At 46.6% G+C, this 23,512-nt stretch overlaps 1 protein-coding gene across 6 annotated transcripts; it reads right to left on the reverse strand.

The window, feature by feature from the left end:
- Positions 1–6,533: 6,533 nt before the first annotated feature.
- On the reverse strand, positions 6,534–23,508 carry gtf2e1 (general transcription factor IIE, polypeptide 1, alpha). Of its 6 annotated transcripts, none has more exons than XM_060039258.1 (6): positions 23,320–23,508; positions 22,515–22,901; positions 21,824–21,981; positions 10,852–11,053; positions 9,592–9,824; positions 6,534–7,472 (listed from the first exon to the last, which is right to left on the reverse strand). In XM_060039258.1, the coding sequence occupies exons 2-6, from the start codon at positions 22,802–22,804 to the stop codon at positions 6,961–6,963; spliced, it is 1,395 nt and encodes a 464-aa protein (XP_059895241.1). In that variant the 5' UTR covers positions 22,805–22,901; positions 23,320–23,508; the 3' UTR covers positions 6,534–6,960. The 6 variants fall into 6 exon arrangements, with proteins under 6 accessions (XP_059895241.1, XP_059895235.1, XP_059895238.1 ...); XM_060039252.1 differs by having other exon boundaries at positions 22,515–23,043; XM_060039255.1 differs by having other exon boundaries at positions 23,225–23,508.
- Between the last annotated feature and the right edge of the window lie 4 nt (positions 23,509–23,512).

The raw sequence follows: 23,512 nt of genomic DNA on the forward strand, positions 1-23,512 counted from the left end.
CATGAGTCATGTGTCTGAACACGCATGACTCACCGTCATTTCCGCATTGATTAAACAGTCAACCTTCATTAGCCATACTAAAATACAGTGTTGCCAAGCTAATACCAAGGAGAGAAACATAATTAAAAATAATAACTTCCCGTCTCCTCGGTAGTAATTACATGGTCAACTTTTATTGTTTTACTTTTTGGAAAAATAGATAATAAAAAGAAATCAAATAATGTAGAGGCACAGGAAATCAATTGAAAGGCAATAAAGGCATCAGGCAGCAGCATCTGTTATCCATTGGTGGGGGGCCAAACTGAGTCTCTATACCGAGGACTCCTCACACACTGGAGGGCCACGTGTTGTTGCACATTTTTGCAACTGCTGAAAATGAATCCACAGAAAAAATATGAAAATCGTAGAACTACTGGCAATTTGGCACACACACACACACACACACACACACACACACACACACACACACACACACACACACACACACACACACACACACACACACACACACACACACACACACACACACACACACACACACACACACACACACACACACACACACACACACACACAGGTTAGGATATTGTGAGCGTTTGCATCGCAGTTCAGCACCATGGACAGCGCCTCCAGGCCCGTCTAAGAAGGACACCGCCCAGGGTTGGACTGATCCACACGAGCTAACATGAAGACGAGCGTTTGAGCTCAATGAGGCCAATTGCGTTGTTTCATGAAAGGAATACTACAGCTAAGCTGGCCAGAGCCATCTTCGCTGCTGTGATGCTGTCAGGGGCTGACAGGGTCATGGTATGGAGTGCCCTCGCTGCACATTGGCCATTACAAGAGGAAAGCCCTACGGAGCCGGGCGTTAACGTACCACACGTTGTGGCTTTACTAAAGACATTATGATGGACACGATAGTGCAAGTCCTAGAATCGGTTGGAAAGTCGATAAGGCTGGCAATAATAATTTGACCCAAAAAAATTATTACTTTTTTTGAGCCTAAAGCGGGCAGCACACGATAGCGGGCAACACCTAGCTTTGGACGCTAGGTTTGACGTAGGAACATAGCCATGCTAACAGATAGGAGTTCAGCGTTTTTAACTGATGAAAAACGGTTGGTTTGAATCGGATGGCTGTGCTTCAAGGAGGTCAGCGACAAGCGTCTGAAAGTTGAGCTCAGTGTCAACACTAGGTTGAGCTTCAACGCTCAACTCTATAGGAATGGCTTCAGTTCCACCCAAACATTAACCAGTTTAATAGAACCAGATTCAGCCTAGACCGATAGATCGATTGGCCGATTTTATCGGACTATCACAAATGGAAATCAGCGTATATGTTTGCGATATGCGCCGATATTACATTTTAGAAATGGTGCCGATTTATTCACGTAATACCCTCTAAAACAGAGCACAGCTACGTTAGCGCTCCCGACACTTACAGCTTTACATCATGTTCTGTGTGAGGGTTAGTAGCTCCTCCCCATTCTACAGGTAAGTAGGTCCTTTAGCTCTTGGTTTCAATATGATGCTGCTGTGACCCGAAGCATTGCTGGAGGGTGTGCAGGCAGCCAATCCCAAGGAGCTACTCCACCACCAGAATACGACATGACATATAGAATAAACCCTGATATGTCTATAGTTTAATTATCGGCCGATATATCGATATCGGTTATCTTTCGCTCCCTAATACCAGTATCGGCCCGTAAAAACCAGCGTCGGCCGGGTTCTATTTCAGTCCGGTAAAATGTGTGGTTATTGAATGAATCCTGCATGCAGATTCACGCACGCACACAGAAGGATGGGGTTTGTTACACCAGCGAAACTCTAGAGAAATCCAGACATGCAAACATGTGATGAGACAAGACGTACAAGGACACGATGACACACGTGAGGCTATAACGCAACACATGAACACTCACAAGCCCAGAGCTTTACGTTCAACCGCTCATGCAAGAAACACAATTTGAAGGAGTGTATCCGTTGATTGAATGATCATGACCTACATTATCGACACGAGGAAGATCCTGACGTACTCCGAAGGAAACGGTGGTTTGGTGAACACGAAGAGATTTATTCTATTCTCTGCATCTTCTTTTGGTCAAAGTGTGTCAACAAACCCGTCGACTCAACCAAGCAGAAGTGTCATTCCTTCAAGACCCCTATGAATAAATAAAGTTGAATAAATGGCTTTTCTGTTTAGAGTGGATGTGAGTCTGCTCCCTCGAATAAGGTTAATAGCTTCTAAATAAGGATGGATGTTTGTTGTGGTTTTTCATGTTCCTTCCTTTGGAGGGGGAAGGGGTCGGGGTATAGCTCTAGTTATTTCTTCAACGTCCATGTTTGTTCTGAAATAGCAAGTCTCCTCTCTAAACCACAGCTTCTCTGTTCCCTGCGACGCTCTCCCTCTCTCTCTCCGTTTATCTCTCTGATGAAATAAATCAATCACTGCTTTGCGTGGGGAGTAGGCTGGGATTCTGCTGAAGGTCAGCCTTTGAAACCACCTGACACGTGATTGGCAGTCAATCATCATACCCCAGGTAACGGGGAGTATCGTAAGAGGGGCGCAACCCTGTTTAAATCTTACATAATGTAAGGGCCAAAATAAAACGCTTCTTTTGAAGACGGGGAAACTTGGGGACGAAGGCAGCCAGAGAGTAAAGAAATTAATTGAAATAGATAGGTTGGATTCACAGAGCTTGTACCTCATGCGGGTGCCTCCTTAACATCTGAACAAAGAGGTAGAGGCCCTCAGGACAGGGGTAGAGAGGAGAGTAGGGAGAGAGGGAGTCGGAATGGTGGCCGGGTGCTTTACGTTCTGCTTCTCCGGGCAATTTTTCTCTTTTTCAAACCCTTTGTGGTTTTGATTGACAGGACGGGTGAGCATATCGGAGGCCCCACTCAGAGGGATGCAAAACAAGCAGCAGAAATCCCAAGCAAGATGAACACCAAAAAAGAAGTGATCCGATGTAAATTAATTGTATCGGTACCGGGCTCCCAATCATTCACTCCAAATGTCACCGTGTTCCACTTCAAAGCGGGCGTCTTTGTGTTTAGCTACTGGGGTATGAAAACCGTCACTCTGACTGCATGTCAGATGCCATCAGCGGCCCGCTATGCTACGCTGATTCAGTCTGAGAACGTCCCACACTCCGCCTAGAGACACCATCCTCTGCTACAGCGCACGTGCGTGACATCCATGTGAAAACAAATAAAAATGGTGAAACAAAGCAACAAAAGGTTTCAGACCATGCCCGGCTCTTCTCTGCTTGGGGCTTGGCTAGCAGCTGCTCATACCTTTATGAAGTGGTTCCTTTCTTTTTTTTTTAAGGGTTTTTCAGGCCAATGGGAAGAGAGTGTCAAGAGGGTGACAGCAGCAAGCGGCGGGTTGGATCGTTAATCTTCCAGCTGTCTGCGGATAACGTGTGATGAAGCACCCGCCAATCAATCAATCTCGGGTGTAATCTCTCTGTGCCAGCGCTCGTAAACACACACACACACAATTCAATGTTATGCGTAGGCTTTTAACCCATGTTACTACACTACACCTAATCTGATGGGTTTCTGTACCATTGTATTACGTTATACTCGCGTGTGTTTTAGCAAAGAAGCAAAAAAATCCTAGCATGACAACCATTTTGCGAGTCCCAAACGGCGTTATCAAGAGGCCTTCAACCAATCAGAGCAATGAAACATGTTACTTTGCGTGTTCCGAGTTTAAACTCAACTTTTACCAAATCTTGTTGGAAGTACGGGAAACGTATCGACAAAACCCTAAAGCACAGTTGTTGGTTTGCACAATGTACCCTCTGTTTAGTTTAATATTGTTGCGATAGCAGAGTCAACAAATAATTCAACATCATTGGCAGCCATCTTGGTTGTTGACTGCAGCGTTCTGCTCATCGTCGTATCAAACCCGCCAAAAAGTAGATCAACGGTTGTGATTGGCCCGACCAGGGTTAGGGTGGCCTGAGCCAAAGTGGGCCGGACCATCAGCTAGAGAAAATACAATCTGAGCCCTCAGATTAGTCTGGTTCCCAGACTACGAAAGGTCTCAATCAATAAACAATATCCATTAGAAAAGGGATCACAAACTGATCATTAACTGCAGTACGCACATAAACAACACTCATCCATCACCACTAGCCCATACACAATTAACACCACCTAACCAGCCTTGATCTCCCATAATGCATTGCAGTGAGCCACATCTGAGGGGGCCCCCCTACAGATTCTGGTGCAACTCTGTCACAGCAACCTTCCTCCCTGCCCCACCACCACCACCACCACCACCACAGCCACCAGGAACCCCCCAGTCCACAGCCGACGCGCCCCCACTCCCCAACTCAGGCCTACTCTTCTGGGATCAATAGCGCAGAGGTGGGGCCGATAGGGGTTGTAATGAGCTCTGGACCTGTTACCACGGTGACCTTTAGCTGGTTTGGCCTCACGGGGGGCCATCCTCTGCCTTTGTAGGCAGGTGGGGAGCCAGGGAACACCACACACACACACACACACACACACACACACACACACACACACACACACACACACACACACACACACACACACACACACACACACACACACACACACACACACACACACACACACACACACACACACACACGTGTCTGAGCCCATGAAATGAATCTGCTCGTCGTACATGTTCAATAAGGCCAGGACAGATCCCACTAAACCACCATTTGTTTCCTTCAAATGCTGGCCTTCGGTTTGACTTGTAGCTTTTGCTTTTGGTTGCTTAAGTACCAAAATACTGACTTCAAAACTGGATCAAGGTATCTGAAAAGGTAGGCTACTCAGCTGCGGTTTCGATTGTAAATAGCTGCCTTCGGTGGTTGTTTTAATTTCATTTAGCAACAGTGCCAGTTGATGAATCCACGACTTTGGGAAAATGACCCCATGTGGTTTGCTGTGTACATCCAAAGCCTCATCCGGAACTAAACGATGGATGACTTTGGCCAAACGATCGAACATTATTTTTATCCAAACTACACTTTAGACATCTCTAATAATATGAAGTGACAGCCCGGTTTTACTCATTAGGCCCAAACATAGATTGCATTAGAAGAAATCAAGTTACAAATGGCTGCATCTCAATAATGAAATATGACAGCAGTCTGTGGCAGCAGAATCTCACCGTATCTCCTTTGGTTGGTGAAATTGAGTTATGTACGCAATTATCTTTGGATTAAATATGAAAAAAACGCCAATAAACAAATCTGTATACAAGCCTAAGAATGGCCTCATATTAACTGTCAGATTGTATTAGAAGAAGGGTCATGGGATTATTAAATACACAGAACACTTCCACACATAAGAGATAGCTCACGACATGGCCGATTATGATATTTCATCATCACCTAACGAGATTAGTGTTAGAGCAGAGGTTCATCATGTGCGTCTGCTGTGTTTTGTTCTTGATTTCTTGTTACTAATCCTAAACACTCACAACCTCTCGCAACACATGTTGTGACTGATGTTTCCCTTTGGCTTCAATTAGTGAATGGTGTTTGTTATGCCCTGTGGTGAGAACAAATAGAGCGTTTGGTTAATCGACCTCGATATGTGAAGGGCATCATCTGAGTATTAGGGCCGTAAGTAAGCCTAATACAACGTGGCTCATGATGGATCTGGTTTCACTCGTTATCGACGCACTTAATGGAGTGGATTTTACACCGGTATCCTGTTGTAGCTAGTTGTTCCACTAAACGTGAATTCCTAGAAATGGTAAATCGGTAAGAACATGCCTGGGCTCGAGTATGAAACCCCGCACTGACAGCCATTTGCAGTTATATTACTTACATGCAAAGAGAGAAAATGCGGGAAGGCGGTGGTGGGGGAGCCATTCTCCGTAAATGTCAGCTGCCGCGGAGCGCTAAAGGCCTGGCTTTGAGGAGGAGGTCACTAACCATAGCGACAGGTGACCCTGTGCCGCGGGTTTCTGTGGTAACATCAAAGCCAACGCCATGTGGTGAGTCGACCCGCGGGGCCGCGCAACGCCGGTGGGTAAGCCGTATACAAAAAGAATGCGCCCCCCGCTGGATAAGGTGGTTCATATGCCTAACTGGATGCATGGCTGGATGTGGTTGACAGGCAGTGAGGGAACAGGTTTATATAAGTGGAAGAGATTAGAATGGATCAGGGCAAGATTGGATGTCTTCCAAATGCTCCACCTTTAATCATTCCCCCCTTACTTTCCCCCCTTGAGAGGCAAGTTTGTATCAGATGGGGAAACTTCAAGTACAGATGTAGTTCCCGCACAGGCCAGAGGACTTCAGCAGTTACCAGATTTTTTTTTTTTGTTAGGAATAGTTTACTGCAAATACAGGCAAGAACTTTGGCTGAACCTTGAAAACCGACCTGTGGTTCATAAGTAGATGTAAATCACATTGTAAGATGGTATTGCATACAGTGTTCTTATATATTTATTTAGAAAGCAATGCCGATTTATCCGGTAGAATGTAATTTGAGTTCTCATAAAATGCACACATAGTAACCCACACACAAACATCTGTTCCCCATCTTGTTTATTCAACTGCTCAAGTCAAACATAACCATCATGATTCTGCATATCATCAGCAATTACACTTCCGATTTTGGAAGGCTTCTAAAAAAACGTCGGGACCATATTGTGGTACTCAGGCTTGAGATTCAAGCCGGGGACCGAAGCATGTACAAATACCAGAAGCCCCACGAAAACAAACCAAAAGTATAAATTGGCACTCAGTAAAAAAAAAGCCTGCCGATTCCCAAGTCAAGTCCTCCAAGTCGAGAGTGTCGACTTGAGGAAATACTCGGGGACACAATACTTAAAGCATGGACGACCTGGCGGAAGGCAGGCAACGAAACCCGATCGCTACGCGTCTCCCGTCCCGCCTCAAGCCCATCCTCTTACGCAGCCGTGTGTGTGCGTGCGCGAGCGTTTTATGCGTCTTCCTCAGAAGTACATGTCCTGGAAGAGGTTCTGCCCCATCTCGATGTAGGCCTCCTTCTCCTGCGCGCTCATCTGCTCCACCAGCTGGGGCCGCTGGCTGACCTCCCGGTAGGAGAACGACTTCCCGCCCACCATCACCGTGGGCTCGTCGCCCACCTCCTCGAACTCGTCGTCGTCGTCGTCGTCCATCTCCTGGTGCTGCCGCTTGGACGCGCCCCCCCCGCCGCCGCCGCCGGCACGTCGAGCCGCCGCCGCCGCCGCCGCCACGAGGGGAGGGGCCGCGGGCTTGTCGTCGTCCGACTCGCTGGTGTCGCTGTCCGAGTCGCTGCCGCCGGCGGTGGCCAGGGTGCGGGCGGCGGCCGCGGCGCTCGCCCCGCTGGTCGCTCCGCCTCCGCCGGCGCCGGCCGCGCCCCGTTTCTCGTGGATGAGGAGGGCACGCATCACTTCCTCGTTCTCGTCCGATTGGTCCAATCCGTGGGCCCCGGCGCCGTCCTGGCTGCCGGCGATTTCTCCGGCTGTAGGAGGAAAGGTTTATCGGTTATGCAGAAATGCATGGCGAGCATAATGGTTTCACTTAGCGTGGGACCACGATGCACCTGGGCACCATCAACCTGCCCCTTTGGTAGCTTCTAACTACTGTTGAACTGATAAGAGCTTAACATTAACATTTAGACTACATTGTTGATTTAATGGACAATAACACACATACACACACACACACGCCTGTTTCAATGTGACTATGTGTTGGTGGGGGCAATACAAGTTTCTTGAAACTTTTTAATTAGTGTGTGTGTGCAGTTTTCCAAGTTAATTTAAGACTTCTTAATGCCATCTGGGTAACACGTAGAAAACAGTTTAATACAGATTTCACGGCACAACGGCTTATAAGCATATGACAGTCCTCGACCTGGATGTTAAATAAGTGCACACATTTATTTGAATGGTGCGTTTCTTTGTTCTAGTTCTGTCACTTTATCTCAGGGGTGCAGCCTCTCTCACTATAGAAGTATCCTGCACGCGTTAGTATCACGCCAGGGCAGTGGTCAACACAGCTGGTGCATGCTGCTGGAGGGAAATTAATATCTATTTCACCTCAACTATATATACATATTTGAGGTTCATTAGTTTCCTCTCAGGACTTTCAAAAAGAAAAAATTTAGACCTATGAAATTATATTTAGGTCTTTCTAATGCCTTTTAATGAAATTCATTGCTTAATATTTTTGATACATCCGCGGGTTCAATCTTAATACATAAAAAACATTAATGTTCTATAATATAGACATATTGGGCTAGAATTATAGAAAACTTATGGTCTGTTACATTGACATACTGGGTTAGAAAAATAAAACAGAATTGTTTCTATAATAAACATATTGGGCTAGAAATATAAAACCCAAATTCCTTAAAATGTAGACATGAAAAATAAACAATCATAGGCCTTCTGCTTCGCAAACCCCCAAACTCTGCCAAATGTGGTGCTCGCAGAGCAGAACCTCTGTGTGTGACAGACTGTTAAAACCTCATTTAAAAGCAGGCCTCCCTCCGATAACATCTCCATTTCCGGATTCTGAAAGGTCTCCCAGGTCGTTACGAAAACAGACGCCCACCGCCCTGACGCAGGCCTCTCGGAAGGGCATCATTCAAAGCCATTTCCCAAGGCAGGGTTTTTATTAATGAGCAAAATCCTTGCCGAGCCAAGGACTAATCAAGTCTCTGATTGCTTCAATTTGACAATTACGAGTCGTGGGGAGTCTGGCCTGGCCCGATGCGGGCCTGCCCTCAGGTGGAGGAACACGATGTGTAGCTGTAGGCTCTAGAGGGGGTGGATGATAACCCGGCTGACCCCTGATCCCAACACACTGTTTGGCCACCGGTGGCACACAGAATTGTGTATGCACGAACGCATCCCAAAGGGGCGGCTAACCATAACAAAATTCTCATTTTGATGAGAAACCCAACACATATCTGTCCTTTTCGAATTATGTGAAGTACATGTAAAGAAGGAATCCAGTAATCGCCCTGAGAGGGATATCTAGTTGCGATATCGAGAATTAGCTGGGCATTTGGCCCAATATTGGTATATCGCGTTTACAAAAAAGGTATGGGGGGTTCTGGGATAAGCTTGCATGTGAGTCCTTGTTAGGCTTTGCGAAAAGTAAGTAATTAAGTTATTAATTACCCAGAAATCTTTCATCCCGTTTCCCTGTGCAACACACACCACTTTGTCTCAATATCCAAATCAAGTCAATCTCCTTTGGAGTCATAATACAACGCTGGAAATGCCCTGACGCATCACTGGGACATTTCCATGAGGTCACTCCTGCCACCACTCCAGCCTGAAATCAAACTCCAAACCCCCTCCCCTTTGCCCCTGAATTTATTGTACCGTTTAGTTTTTGCCTACCTTTGCACAATTCAGAATTAGTTTGCACTATTTAGAATTAATTGATTTTAAATATTACTTATTTAATTTGACCGAATTTGATATTTTTCTATGTATTGCACCGCGTGTCAGAGACAAACGCCATGTCGTGTCTCGCGCGTGTATTGGAATTGACGATAAAGCCGACTTTGACTCCGCAGTTTAAGAAACGAACCAAAGACCAACAAAAAGACAGGAAGCGGGGCTCACGGTTCTTGGCGGCGTCCGGCTCGCTGTAGGCTCCCTGCACGGTGCTCTGGGTCAGCCACACGGGCCTCTCCTTGACGGGCTTGCCCTCGTTGGCCTGACGGCGCTGGTCCTCCTGCTCCTCCATGCTGATGACCACGTTCTGGGTGTACATGTCGCCGTACGACGGGCCCTTGCTGGTCCAGGCCTCGCGCTGGGGCCCCGAGGCGCCCAGGAGCGCGGCGGCGCGGTCGCGGCTGGACGGGGGGGGGGGGAGAGAGGGTCAAAAGGGGTTAAGGTCGGAGTAGATAGGTCGGTCGTCACTGGTCGGGCCAGTGGGAAGAAACAGGAGGGCTGGGAGACAAATATAGAGTAAATGGAGTGCATTTATATAGCGCATTTATATAAAGCGCTTTACATTGCCTGACATTCACCCATTCATGCACACATTCACACAAATCGTCGGGAACAGTTAGGGTCAGGTGCCTTGCTCAGGGACACCTCGACACTCTAGGAGCTAGGAGGAGCCGGGGATCGAACTAGCAACCTTGCGGTTACCAGCAAACCCACTCCTCCTCCTGAGCTCAAGATTAATGCGAGGAGAGGGATTAAGGCTCTGAGAGAACGGAGCCGATTCCAAAAAGGAACGGCTCATGTTTAACTGTGATCCGTTATTAAATCATGGTTAAACATGGAGGACCGAGAATTAAGTGCAGGGCTTCTACCTCAGAGCTCATGTCAAACGTATGCAAATATATTAAGGGCTAGATATTCTCATGAAGGATCCTGCATCGAACCACCAGGAATTAAATCTGCACATTGCAAAGCGGTGAGGACAACTGCTGATTTAGACTTTGCTACAAAGAAATCCCTTTAGTTTTCTCGCAAGCAATTCATAGAAAGTTACTCATAGAAAGGGGATCATTTGAAGTCGATGTTAAGCTACTCTAAAAATAGAATGGTTTGCAAGTCCCCGATATCCATTCCCTGTACACGGCCTGCGTGAACACAGACAGTTGTGTGATTAACTGCTTGGCACGAACACAATCTCAGCCCTGCAATGCAATTAAAGAAGATAAAACCAGGTGTGGATTGACTTTCCAGGGTGAACCCCTGTTCCTTCAAGTGGATCTCCCATTAGCTGCAAGTGGACCCTTTCCACTTTGATTGGATGATTGCACAATACAGGAAGTCCTTCACCACACACACACAAAAATAAATGAACACAACTCCCTCTCTCTCCCTCCCTCCCTCCCTCCCTCCCGTCCTCCCTCCCTCTCTCACCTCTGCTTGAGGGCGGGGATCTCCGAGGGCTCGGGCTCCAGCAGGTCTTGGGACAGGTTGACGTTCTCCGTCTCGCGCAACAGCACGTAGATGGGCTCGATCTGCTCGTTGAAGCGGGCCACCTGCGTCCGGGCGTCCTTCTTGGGCACCGCCGACTCGTCCTCCTCCACCTCCGTCTGGCAGAAGGTGCAGTGGAAGGTCCCTGAAGGAGCCGAGAAGGGAGACACAGACGGAGAGCGAGTCAGAGACAGAGACAAAACGGACAGAGACAAAACGAGACGGGGAGAGAGCGAGAGTCAAGAGTCAGAGAAAGAGAACAAAAGAGACAGTGAGAGAGAAAAACCGAGAGAGAGAGAAACCGAGAGAGAGAGAGAGAGAGAGAGAGAGAGAGAGAGAGTCAGAGAGAGAGAGAGACAGAGACAGAGACAGAGAGAGACACAGACAGACAGACACCAAAAGAGAGAGAGAAACAGAGAGGGAGAGAAACAGAGAGAGAGAAACAGACAGAGAGAGAGAGTCAGAGAGAGACAAAAAGAGACACAGAAGGAGTTAGTCAGACAGTGAGAGAGACAGAGAAAGAGACAGAGACAGAAACACACAGACTCAGACAGACATGGTCAGAGAGAGAGGGACAGAGAGAGGTTTACATTCAGAAACTGTTTCAATTGGCCCAAAAAATACAAAATAGATCCAGCATTCACTGGGCTGAGAAGAAAATCGTATGGTTTTGCATTCCACCCTATTCATGGATGTCATTATATTCATCTGACCAAACCTCACTGCAAAACTGCAAAGATGAAAGACCAGAATGGGCACTCCTGCTTTGAATAGACGCCGGTGACAAGATAGACTATAAACAGCTTTTTTAAAGAAGAGATCAATGCAGACATGCAACTATGGAATCCCATTTTTGCATTTTACATTTCGATATAAAAAAAGAATAAAAACTCAAGACTATCGATTCAATCTTTTGCAACTGAAAAAAGATAGGAGGTTTCTTTGATATCCCATAATACTAATGACAAGTAAGTAAAGCGGCCAATTCAGTAGGTTTTGCAGCTGGTGCGTATTAGTGGAAGAGGAAGGAACTGTCCAAACCGGTCACACAGAAAGGCATGACATCAAGTGCTAGTGCAGGTTGACTAAGGGAGGGGGAGGAAATGGAGGGGAAGACAGGACATGCTGTTGGGCATGCAGTAGCACAACCAGATCTGAAGGGAAAAGGACAGGAGTGGGCCAATACCTCTGGATACACCCAGGTAGGAGTTCACAGAGGTGATAAAAGAAGAAAGAAACGATGGAGGACAGAAAGAGAGGGAAGAGCAAGAGACAAAGACGTGGGAACCAGAGAGAGAGAGCATAAGAGAGAGCAAGAGAGAGAACGAGAGAGCGAGAGAGAATTAGAGAGGAAGAGAGAGAATGAGAGAGGGAGAGAGAACGAGAGAGCGAGGGGGAGAGAGAACGAGAGAGCGAGGGGGAGAGAGAACGAGAGAGCGAGGGGGAGAGAGAACGAGAGAGCGAGGGGGAGAGAGAACGAGAGAGCGAGGGGGAGAGAGAACGAGAGAGCGAGGGGGAGAGAGAACGAGAGAGCGAGGGGGAGAGAGAACGAGAGAGCGAGGGGGAGAGCGAGAGAGAACGAGAGAGCGAGGGGGAGAGCGAGAGAGAACGAGAGAGCGAGAGCAACTGGGGATTGCATGGACATCACTCGTAAATTATGCAGGGTGGCACTATTCACAGAGAAAACCATTCTGGTCAGTTTGGACTGAAACCATCTGCTTACGAGGGGCAGCCAACATGTACGGACCAAAACAGTGTGCATAAAGAGGGGTTGGATAACCCTGAGCTATTAGCAATTAGCATCAACATAACCAGTGTTTCCCTCAGCACTGTATGGTTAAGACGGCCACCTTAACAACAATAGGGCTCCGCCTTGACTACCAATGTATATTAAAAAAATATATAGACATTTTTTTTATAAATATTTTTTAATTATTATGCATTAACAAAGTAGAAAACTCTCGTAGGGAAAGAAAAGATACTTCCATCAGGTATAGAAAATAAAGATCGATAATGCATCGGTAATACTGTTCACAACAATGGTCGTGCCATAAAGCTTTTTGAATGGAATTGCATCCAAATCAACCACATCCATCCACCATAACTATCAACAAATCTGCCTACATCAATCAACTTCTTATTCACAAAGTATAATCCAATTAGTAACAGGAAATTAATTACTCACATCTTCATCTTGTATTCTAGGCATGAACTACATCTATCAACTGATAGATGTAGATTATTATTGAAAAACGGCAGAAATCATTTTCTTCGTAGAAAGAAATGTATGATTACAGAGTGCTGATTCCCAATCAGCACAAGATGGCCATCATGTATGGGTTTCTTTCCATCTCTACACCTTGCCCACAACCACACACCTACCTGGACTCCTACAAGCAGGGCCATAGGATGTATGCAGTCAGTGTGTGGGTGCAATCAGTGGGTGTGTGTGGGTTTGTGTGTGCGCACGGGTTTGGGTTTGTGTCTGCGCGCGTCATAGTGTGTGCACGCAAGTTTGGAGAGTGAGAGAAAGAGGAAAAGAAACTGCAGGGATAGGCGCACATAATAAACGATTATTTGCTGCAAAAACAGTCACAAATCTCAATGAATTATGGTCATAAAGTCTGGTGACGTATAGAATCCTTTTAGAAACCTCTCCCGGATGAAGAACCATATGCTCCTCGGGAAACACATACTACCTGAGCTGGGACACCTGCCATAACATGATGTGAAGATACAACGTATGACAGTAGTTTATCACAACGCGTGCGTCTGTATCCTTCAACAAACAGCAGCCCTGCAGTCGGCACTCTGCCCAGAAAAGATCCACCACTCCCATGCTTGCAGCAGCAGAGACAAACCGACTGGTCTTTGTTTCCTAAGGTACTTGAAATGCAGTGGAATGCAAAGGCTGCGGTGGCAGGCGGTCAGCGCCAAGGCAGCCTGTGAGCAACAATTAACACATCAGTCGAGTCAGGTGGCCGGGCTGTCTGGTGCTGTTGTCTTTGTGACAGGCGGCTGGGACTAAGAGGTGATCTGACAGCGTGAGAGAGAGAGAGCAACGGAGAAAAAGCGAGATAAATGCGGTTATTTTGCCTGTCAATGAGGACGTCTCTGGGTATGAAGGCTGCAATTTCGCACACGTGCACACATACAAGCAAACACACACACACACACACACACACACACACACACACACACACACACACACACACACACACACACACACACACACACACACACACACACACACACACACACACACACACACACACACACACACACACAAACACACACACACATTATCAGAACACACATTATAGCACCGTGAGCCACTGAATTCACTTTGCGAAATGGATCGAGGATCTGCAAACACTCATCCTGCTGAGAAAATAGACTGCCGCCCAACAACAGGCAATTGAGCAAAACTTTCTAGATTGGCTTCCAGTTTAAAAGCCAAAGCATTTTGACGGCAATTTGTTTTCATTGCTGCGAGTTTAATCATGCGGTTCAGAGTGTCTTGTTACCCATCAAACAAAGGCCTTTGTGGCAACGCGGGGAATCGACAAGCCTTTGTTCAAAGGATTCATCATATCTAGATACATTTAGGAAATTATCAAACAAATCTGACTGCAGCATAAAGAATGCAAGATCAAACTAGTCGGATTGAAAAACTAGGAAAACTTGGAAAATCCCCAAATCCAGGACAAACATTACGCTGAGTTCAATTCAATTCGATTTTATTTGTATAGCCCTTAATCACCATTACAGTCTCAAAGGGCTTAGCAGGCCAAATATTCATGACAGTAGAAGCCAGTAAAAAACTTTACTTAAGTTGGGACTTTACTTTCCCAAGCTCCAAGACCCACACAACCAAGCATGGGTGAGGCAACACACAGATACACGCTCCTCTTACAAAATAACCCAAAACAATTGCACGTCAAATAGGAATATGTTGCTCCGGGTCATCTTTATTTTAATCCCAAAACCTTTGAACATTGCAAAAAAAGAGGGGGTTGCATAACAAGAACCGTACGGCGTGCCAGCACACACACACAGCCTCCTGACGCTTTGTTCATTACGTCTCCCGAACACACACGGCGCCGCTTACGGCCCTCAAAATGTCCGCCCACCTTCTTCCGACTATAAAAACAAGGGACAGCGCCTGAAACCGGGTCTTACGCTGAAGACGATGAGCGGCCAATCGGCTTGCCGCCTCTCAAGCCCTGCGGCGTGGAAAAGGTACGAGCGAGCTCATCCAGGGAGGTGTTGCTGAGCAGTGAGGGAGCCGTTGGGCCCCAGGTAGAGCTCCTTCAGCGTCCGCGGTGAAGGCGCTCTACCTGGGGCCCAACGGCAGCCCACCACGGGGCTGTGGTGGGAAAGAAGGAAAAGAAAAGGCTGGAAAAGAAGAAAGAAAACTAAAGAAGACAATGAATGCAAAGCAAAAGCCCATCCCTGCTTCCAGAGGGGGTGTCCGGTTAAAGACACTGGGGTGACTGTCTATACTTGCTGGGGGAAGTTAAGGCACTGTTTGTGTGCAAGGGAGGTGGAAGAGCGACAGGGAGGGATGAAAGATAACAGAACTGGCGCATCACTTGTATTTCCTCTGCCTTTAACAAGCCCAGACCACCACTTATGGGCAACCACAAAATGAAAGAGGGCAGACGGATGGAGACATCCAGTGTTGTTACCTTTTGCTACTGGCTTTTGTCGTGGAGAGGAGATGACACAACACAGCACATTGCAATTAGTGCTCAGCTCTCATTAGAGAGGCTGGGCAGCCCTGTGAATCAGTGAAGCTCTTTCGCTATAGTCTACCGCTACTCGATTGTCCATTGGATCCCCGGTCATGACTAGGGCTACACTGAGTGATGGATATGAATTGCACAGCGGGAAAACACCTTCCTAGTTTGCCCATTGTGCTGAACGTAAGGAGTCTCCGCATTTGTAATTGTGGGCCACATGCAATTCGATTTTACACATTTCTTTGGGCTCGTATTGATAGCGTCACTTTGTGCTGCACTGTGCCCTGTGTTTTTTATACAGTCACAAAATTATTTAGCTTTTCTTCCATTGTCCTTACTAGGATGAGTTTGCTGTTCTCTTATGCAGCTACATCGGTTAGCAATGTCTGTCCCGAAGTGATGGATTTATGCCTACTAATTCACATGACCTGGTGCAAGATTACCAAATATGGTGGGCCGTTCACTTAAAATGTGTGTGTGTGTGTGTGTGTGTGTGTGTGTGTGTGTGTGTGTGTGTGTGTGTGTGTGTGTGTGTGTGTGTGTGTGTGTGTGTGTGTGTGTGTGTGTGTGTGTGTGTGTGTGTGTGTGTGTGTGTGTGTGTGACAGTAGTTTGTGTAGGGGAATCAATCAGTTTATTAAAAAAAGGAAATGTACTAAAATGTTGTGCTGCTTGACGTTCTCCATTTCAATTCTTGCCCTCCATCTGAAGTTTGCAGCAAACAACCTAATAAAAGGATCTCCAAGGCTTTGATGCTTTGAAAACAAGCACAAATCAAAGACTGGTATGTACTGGAAAACAACATCACAGAAGGCCTGGAAATCTCCCCAAAGCTTAGCCTTAGTGAGCTACACTCTTCCAAATTACACAGACACTAACCTAATTTACGTAAAACAAAAACCAAAAAACAATCAATAGTGCTCACTCAATAGTGTGGAGTGTGTGCGTGTGCATGCGCAACGGAACTGCGTGAAGTCATTTGTTTTGGCAGCATCGATACCTTCACAACTGTGGCGCTGCCAAGGCTTGCATTAAGAAGCCTTGGTCATTACAGTTGAGTACAGGCCAACAGAAAGCTACAATGATCAGAGATATACTGTTCTATTTGTTCAATCTTTCTGCTGCAGGCAGAACCTGCCTACCCATTATCGACACCTGCTAGAACTGTTTTCACAATTTGAAGATACTTCTCACCTACTTGTAACGATGCATATCTTTAAGTATATCACTAGCTAGGAAACCCTAGCTCCATCCCCCTCCCAACACAACCTTGAGAAGGTAAACCTTTGAAGGAGGAGGTGTTGCGGTACATACCGGATTTGTTCACCTAAATCTGAAGAGAGTCTGAAGGCTGGAGGAGCGGAAGCATTTGAGCCAGTCTAAGGCAAGTTACAGCCCCAATCCCCAGTACTGAGACTATGGAAGCACTGGGAAGATGAGGAGAATTCACCCAGTGTTGCAACCTTGTGATTTTCTGACAGCATCGGTTCTTTATACTAGGAACTAACAGAACGCCACAATTGGAAACCAATGCATTATTATTCATTCATGCAAACCTCCAGCTGGTTTTACATTACACTCTTCTTTGTAATCATTACCGCCACTGATACAGATGAAAACAGACGGATGAGACGGGTGAAGTGAAACACACTTTTTGAGACGTGTAATATCCAAAATTGCATGGATAATCAAGAAATGATTAATGATTAAATGAAAACAAAAATGATATACCTAATAAATCCATTGAAGGAGCAGAAACCATGAGGACCACATAAGGTGCCTGAGAGAAATCACGGTAAAGTGGTGTAGTTTGGCGTCCGTTCGGTGAGCACTTTACCTTTACCTTTTGTTAATGTTATCAATGAGATTTGCATACCCCGCCCATGTCTCTACTAGTACTGATTCCTGACACTTGGTATCCTAGCAACAGCTGAAGCCGGCACGAGTTTGTGGACGAGGAGAAACATGGCGCATCACCTTGACAGAAGAAATCCAGAGCACCCGGTCTAAAGCTATGGGGAGGCAAGATAAGCATCAGAGGGATAGCAAAAGGCAATCCCAATAAAACATGAAGCAATAATGATACTACTTCGTCCGATGCCTCATAGTCTGTTCATAGTCCTGTTTTGCTGAGATTAATTATTATCAGCGATAACATACACAGAGGCACTGTGATTTTTACTACTAAACACCCTAGGATTTGAAGGCTTGGGTCAGGGGGGTGTCATAATATTTGGCCTGTTGAGCCCTTTGAGACTGTAATGGTGATTAAGGGCTGTACAAAAAGAATTGAATTGAATTTGAACAGCCTCTAAAAAATACAATCAAAGTACCTTGATTGTATGAAGGCCATTTCTTTATTTAATGATGCTTCTCTGCTGGAACAGGGATAAACAATTATTATATTTAGTAAAGATTTATTGTAAGTTTATTCAGGTTCAGAATCCCAGGAAAGAAATGCAAATTTAAATGAGGCACTAGGGACACCAAAAGGCTACAGGAAGGCTATTCTTCCCAGTGTTGCTCAGAAAACCATGTCTGATCCCAGACAAGACCACCTCCTGCAAAACCAACAAATAGTTCTATGGCTTTACCGCGACAAAACGAACACCTGACTTTTGTTTCGGGGATGGAAAAAATAAATAAACCAATGAAAAAGGTAAAGCACAGGTTCAACACCCAAGAGTTGGAGTTGGTTTATGTCTGTGTGCTATGTGCCCTGAATATGTAACAGATAGCCGCTGGCAGCTTGTTGTGTGAAGTCTACTTTGCAGCAGTGCAGGCTGGACAGGTGCCAACACCTCTGAAGACAGGGCAAGAATGTGAGAGGTAAACAAGAGAGGGAGACCAAGGAACGAGGTGGAGAGAAATGCACCTAACCGAGTAGGGATGATTTCAGTATATTCGGTTTCGGTTCCGACCAAGAATTTTCATTTCGGTGCATCCCTAGAACCGAGCGAATCAACCAGAATGACTCTGGGGATTAAAGCAGAGGAGCGAGTGAAGGGCAGGCAGAGGATATTAAGGGTCCCATATTAAACCACCAGGTGTGAGTGTGATTAGCCGTTACAAGCCGATTTGATAATCTGCCTCTTCTGACATCACAAGTGGGCGTATCCACCTAGATGTGTGACGGATAGATCAGTCCACCAGCCTACCCAGTGGACTCGAGCAAACGTTGCTCGTCTATCCGTCACACATCTAGGTGGACTTGTGATGTCAGAAGAGGCAGATCTTCAAAACGGCGTGTAACGGCTAATCACACTCACACCTGGTGGTATAATATGTCACCTTTAAAACCAACAGGAGGGACAAAGAGAGACGCTGAACACGGCAAAACGTAGGTAGGGCACAGCTTTGACCCGTGTTGACTCGGGTCTCCGAGTTGCCGGCGTAATTGAGCTGGTCAACGGGCCCTCTGATGGCCGACGGCGCCCTCTCTCCCCCCCCCCGTCCCCCGTCCCCCCGTCTGCCTGCAGCTTCAGAATGACTCATCGCGCGGCTCATTACTCCGTTACTGTGGATATCAACGCCAGCCGCCCTCGCCGTAAATATTTAGTTTCCTGCCAAGTGTATGCAGGAGGGGGGGGGGGGGTGATCAACAGACCAGGTGCACTTTGTTGGCCCACACATATATTGCGATTTGGAATATTACCCCCCCGGTCGCAAAGCAGGTAAACAATCAAACAAACCTTTGGTAATCGCCTTTCACAAAGCGTGGAGAAAAGAGAGCATATGTTAAGGGGCTTGCACACTGGCCCGAAAAGCCACCGCATAGGGCCAATCGGGCCAGGGTGCCGTACTCGTTAGTGGTCGTTGCGTATGAATGCTTCTTGTGGGTGTACATGTCGAATCAGTGTCGGCCAACTTCTGCCGAAATGCTATAGTTGGGTGGTGGCGTTTGTCGGTGCAGGACCTTCGAACGTTAGTTCAAACGGACCATAAGAAGAAAGTGTTCAGAAGCAAGGAGGTGATCTCCCGATCAAGTGCAGCCTCGCTGGACGCCCCCGGCTTCCGGGACGGTCGTGCGTCACATCATGCCCTGGATACAGCCGCTCGGAGCCAGCAGGCCGTGGTGACGTGACTAAGCCCTCCGCAAACAGACTGACGCAAACCTTGAGCCCTGTGGGGATGAACTGCCCAGGTCTGTCTCACAAAAAGATCTTCTGTCAAGAGAGTGAGTCACGCCGAACGCGCTTAGGCACCATTGGGTTTCGCGCGCAGGCAAGTGGCGGCTAAATATATCAATCACCGTCACGCGAATGGATACAACACCAAAATAAATATATGATGACGCAGACCGTTTTGACTGCATTGATCTTCACTGACGTAACCCACGATTAATGGTCAGATTGAGTCATCCAACAATTAGCGTATAAGTGTAGAAATTAATTGTGAAAATTGCTGCGTTTAGAATTCTACGCATCTAACCTATGTCTAAATCAGCCCACTGCCAAGCAGCAGCGTCGACCGCAGCGCAAGCTCAAACAGACACGGTCCATCGGCGCCGCATACATAGATGCATGAAGGTGTTTGCGTGCTGCCTCACCAGTGCACTATACCTCAGAGCTTATGTATTATTTGCAGTTCATCACGGTACATTCCCATAGTCCATCACGTTTGCAACAGCACCTGGGCAGCCCAGGCAGAACCTCTGCCTGTTACAGCTGGCCTCGGTTGTTGTTGATGTGGGAGGACGGACGAAGTCCGGGGGAGAAGGAGAGGAGGCGAAAGAGGAGTGAACCTCAGGCAGAATGAATTATACATGGCAGGGAATGACTCAGGGCATAGAGGGGATGCCTAGCACCTGCTCTGTGCTCATACTGCTGCTGCCCGGTGTATCCTTATTGAAATGGTTATCAGGTGTGGATGCGGGGTGGGTCGGGTTATGAACAGGTTTCACTGGCAGCAAAATATAGAAATGAATAGCCCAGGGCAAACTTCTAACTGTGCTGAATTGCCAAGACCCCCACAGAGAACAACACAGTGGCTCAACTTAATTTCTTCATGCACCTTATGAAAAAGTAGTGATTGCAGCTTTTTAAGTATGCTATAAGCAAGTATGTGTAAATTAAGTAACGCCACAGCCATTATTCAGCGATAAACGAGTGAAATGCTCTGTTTTAATATCTGTCCTGCCTCTGTCACTACTCCCAGCTAATTTTCGATCAATCAGTGCATCGGTTTCCTGATTGGGTCAGGAAATCAATCATAGTTCCATTATAGTTGCGTGCATGCAACACTTTTCCGTGGTGGAGACACAGAGGAGAGGGGGGGGTTGTGTTCTTCAGAATCTTCCTCTTCTTTGCTTTCTCTTTACTACTCTCAAATCTTGGAGCAGCTTTTAACTTTTTATGAACTATTCTTGCCATTAATCATTTAAAAGGGTCTCGACATGACATGGAGGTGAGTGGACAAGAGACAACTGTGATTGTAGCGAAAGCTATTCCCATAAACATGACCTGCACCTAGCACAGATGTTTGTGCCAGTCATGCGTGTTTTAGCTGCCACGGGTTAAGTCTGTGTACTTGCTGACATTAATCTTGAGCACTGACTGCCATCTAGTGGTAAGAAGCCTGATGTGACACAAATGATGGGAAGGAAGGAGGACAGCAGGCCAGTGGGCAGTTTTGATTTCCTTCATGACTGCTCAATAATCACAGCAAGTTGCGGGTAAGTTGCGTAATATATGTGTTATACATCAATTACAGTGCAAGTGGTTACTGTATGCATTTTACGTTTGAAATTAAAGGAATTTCAATACATATTCCGCACATGCTAAATATAACATTCTAAATGTAATGATGCAGGCATCATAAAATTGATGGGACTTAAATCAAGCCAGTGAAGTCATTCATGATGTTTTGAAGTGAGCACAAGTAATGGGAAAGATACATTTAGTGCAAAGGATATGGCGTGAACCAAGCGACTATCAATCAGTTAAGAGAATTGCAGTACGCCATTCCCTGCGCCTCTTCCGACCCCGTTGTTACTATAGAGTAGTTAACCAGATGCTTTCATCATTCTCACAATGAATTTAGAAAAAAGGCCAATAGGCTGCAGGTTCCTCCAGGATGTCTCCAGGAACCACTGTGGACACAGGGATCAAACCCAGCTATTCGCGGCCCTAAGCCCCACGCTAGCCGCCGCCGCCACACGGCCCTTGTTTACCTGTCATGGGGTCAAACAGCTGGTTGGCCTCCAGGTCCGTGAAGACGGAGAAGCAGCAGGGGCAGCGGAAGGAGGCGCGGTTGGTGGAGTCCCGTTCGTCCGTCTCGATGCGGCGCCGGATGTGGTCCAACTTGTACTTGACCACGTTGACCAGCAGTCTGGAAGGAGATAGATGAGCAGTAGAACGGTTGATGCTATTCCGATTACAGTCAGCCCCGAATGGGGAACTACAGCCGAAAGTGTTTGAGGATGGTTAACCTGAGGGATGCACTGACATCCTCTGAGGCGTGATAAATGTAGAAACTCTAGATCAGTGTTTTTCATGGGGTGCGTGGGATTTTATTCTTGAAAAAGACACGCATAATAGAAAAAATATATATAAATATATTATAATATTGTTCCATAAATAAAGTATGATGGCTTATACAGACAGACAGACAGACAGACACCATTTATACAGCTATTGCATGTATTATTAACCATTTATAATCGTTTGCCTAGGAGGTGGTCTGGCAAAAGGTCTTGATGTCAATTTAGTGGTACACCTAAAGCCAAGGGTTGGGAACCAATTGTGGAGATAGTAGATGGAAGGAGATAGTATCGTATGGATAACGATATTAAAAGCAGGGACATCACAACAACAGTTTAGTTATGAGAATGCATGCCTCTTTCAGGGTACAAAAAATAAAACCTGTAGTTGATGAAATAGTAGTTGTGGCGCGTTGTCTTGCCGTCCGGGGCCGTCTCCACCCTCATTCTGCACTTGACAAACTTGTCGCCCTTCAACGTGTTGAGCACCGAGCGCAGCTGCTTGCGGTCGAACTTGAGCAGCTCCAGCATGTCCTCCTCCCGCACACAGGGGTTGCGGATCAGGACGTCCAAGGCGAGTGCATGATCCATCCCGTAGAAACCCCGCACCACCTGCTTGGCCAGGCGCTTCAGAGCCGCGGGGACTTCGGTCAATAACTCTGGTTCAGTCATCTTCTACTCTGTGGCGGCCCGACTATCTGCTGTTGATAGGTGGTACTGTGGCTGTGTGGACCTTTCCTGGTCAGTATATATGGGATCAAACTGTGACCTACCGATAGTTAGAAAGGATTAATTAAGATCTGACAAGGATTGGAATGATGTTTATCTGCACGAGGAATCCATGTGGGAGAACTCTTTAGAGATTCAATAGTGAGCAGAAATCCTGATCATGCATCATGTAGATCACACCTCTGAAACACAAAACAGGAACCACGATATTGTCACAAGCATTAAACAAGTAACAAACGTTATTTAGTCACTGGGACGATTGGAACATAACAATAACGATGCTAAAACGTTACCTCAAGAAATGCATCGTGCTAACTTGCTAAATGACGTCAATGAGCCATAAAAGTGATCTGGTAGACCCACCGAGTAGCTCAGATGATCAGGGAGTAAAGCTGGTAAGTTTATAAAAGCGGAACATGTTCCGTTATGTTGATAAATGAGTAGAGGACCGCACATACCGTGGACATGGGGACTCATGTGGCTAACAACGTGATGCTACTGGCTGGTGCGGCTGGAAGTAAACCAGGAAATAACCGGCGTAAACAAAAGAGGTTCTCGTTTGCGATTGGCTACCGTGTCACTCTGAGCTTCAACGACCAACCGGAGAAGAGTGTACTGGACCCGCCTCTACGGAAGTAGTTGTTTAGAACC

Source organism: Gadus macrocephalus, chromosome 20, assembly GCF_031168955.1.
Source record: "Gadus macrocephalus chromosome 20, ASM3116895v1".
In the NCBI taxonomy this organism is placed as follows: domain Eukaryota; kingdom Metazoa; phylum Chordata; class Actinopteri; order Gadiformes; family Gadidae; genus Gadus; species Gadus macrocephalus.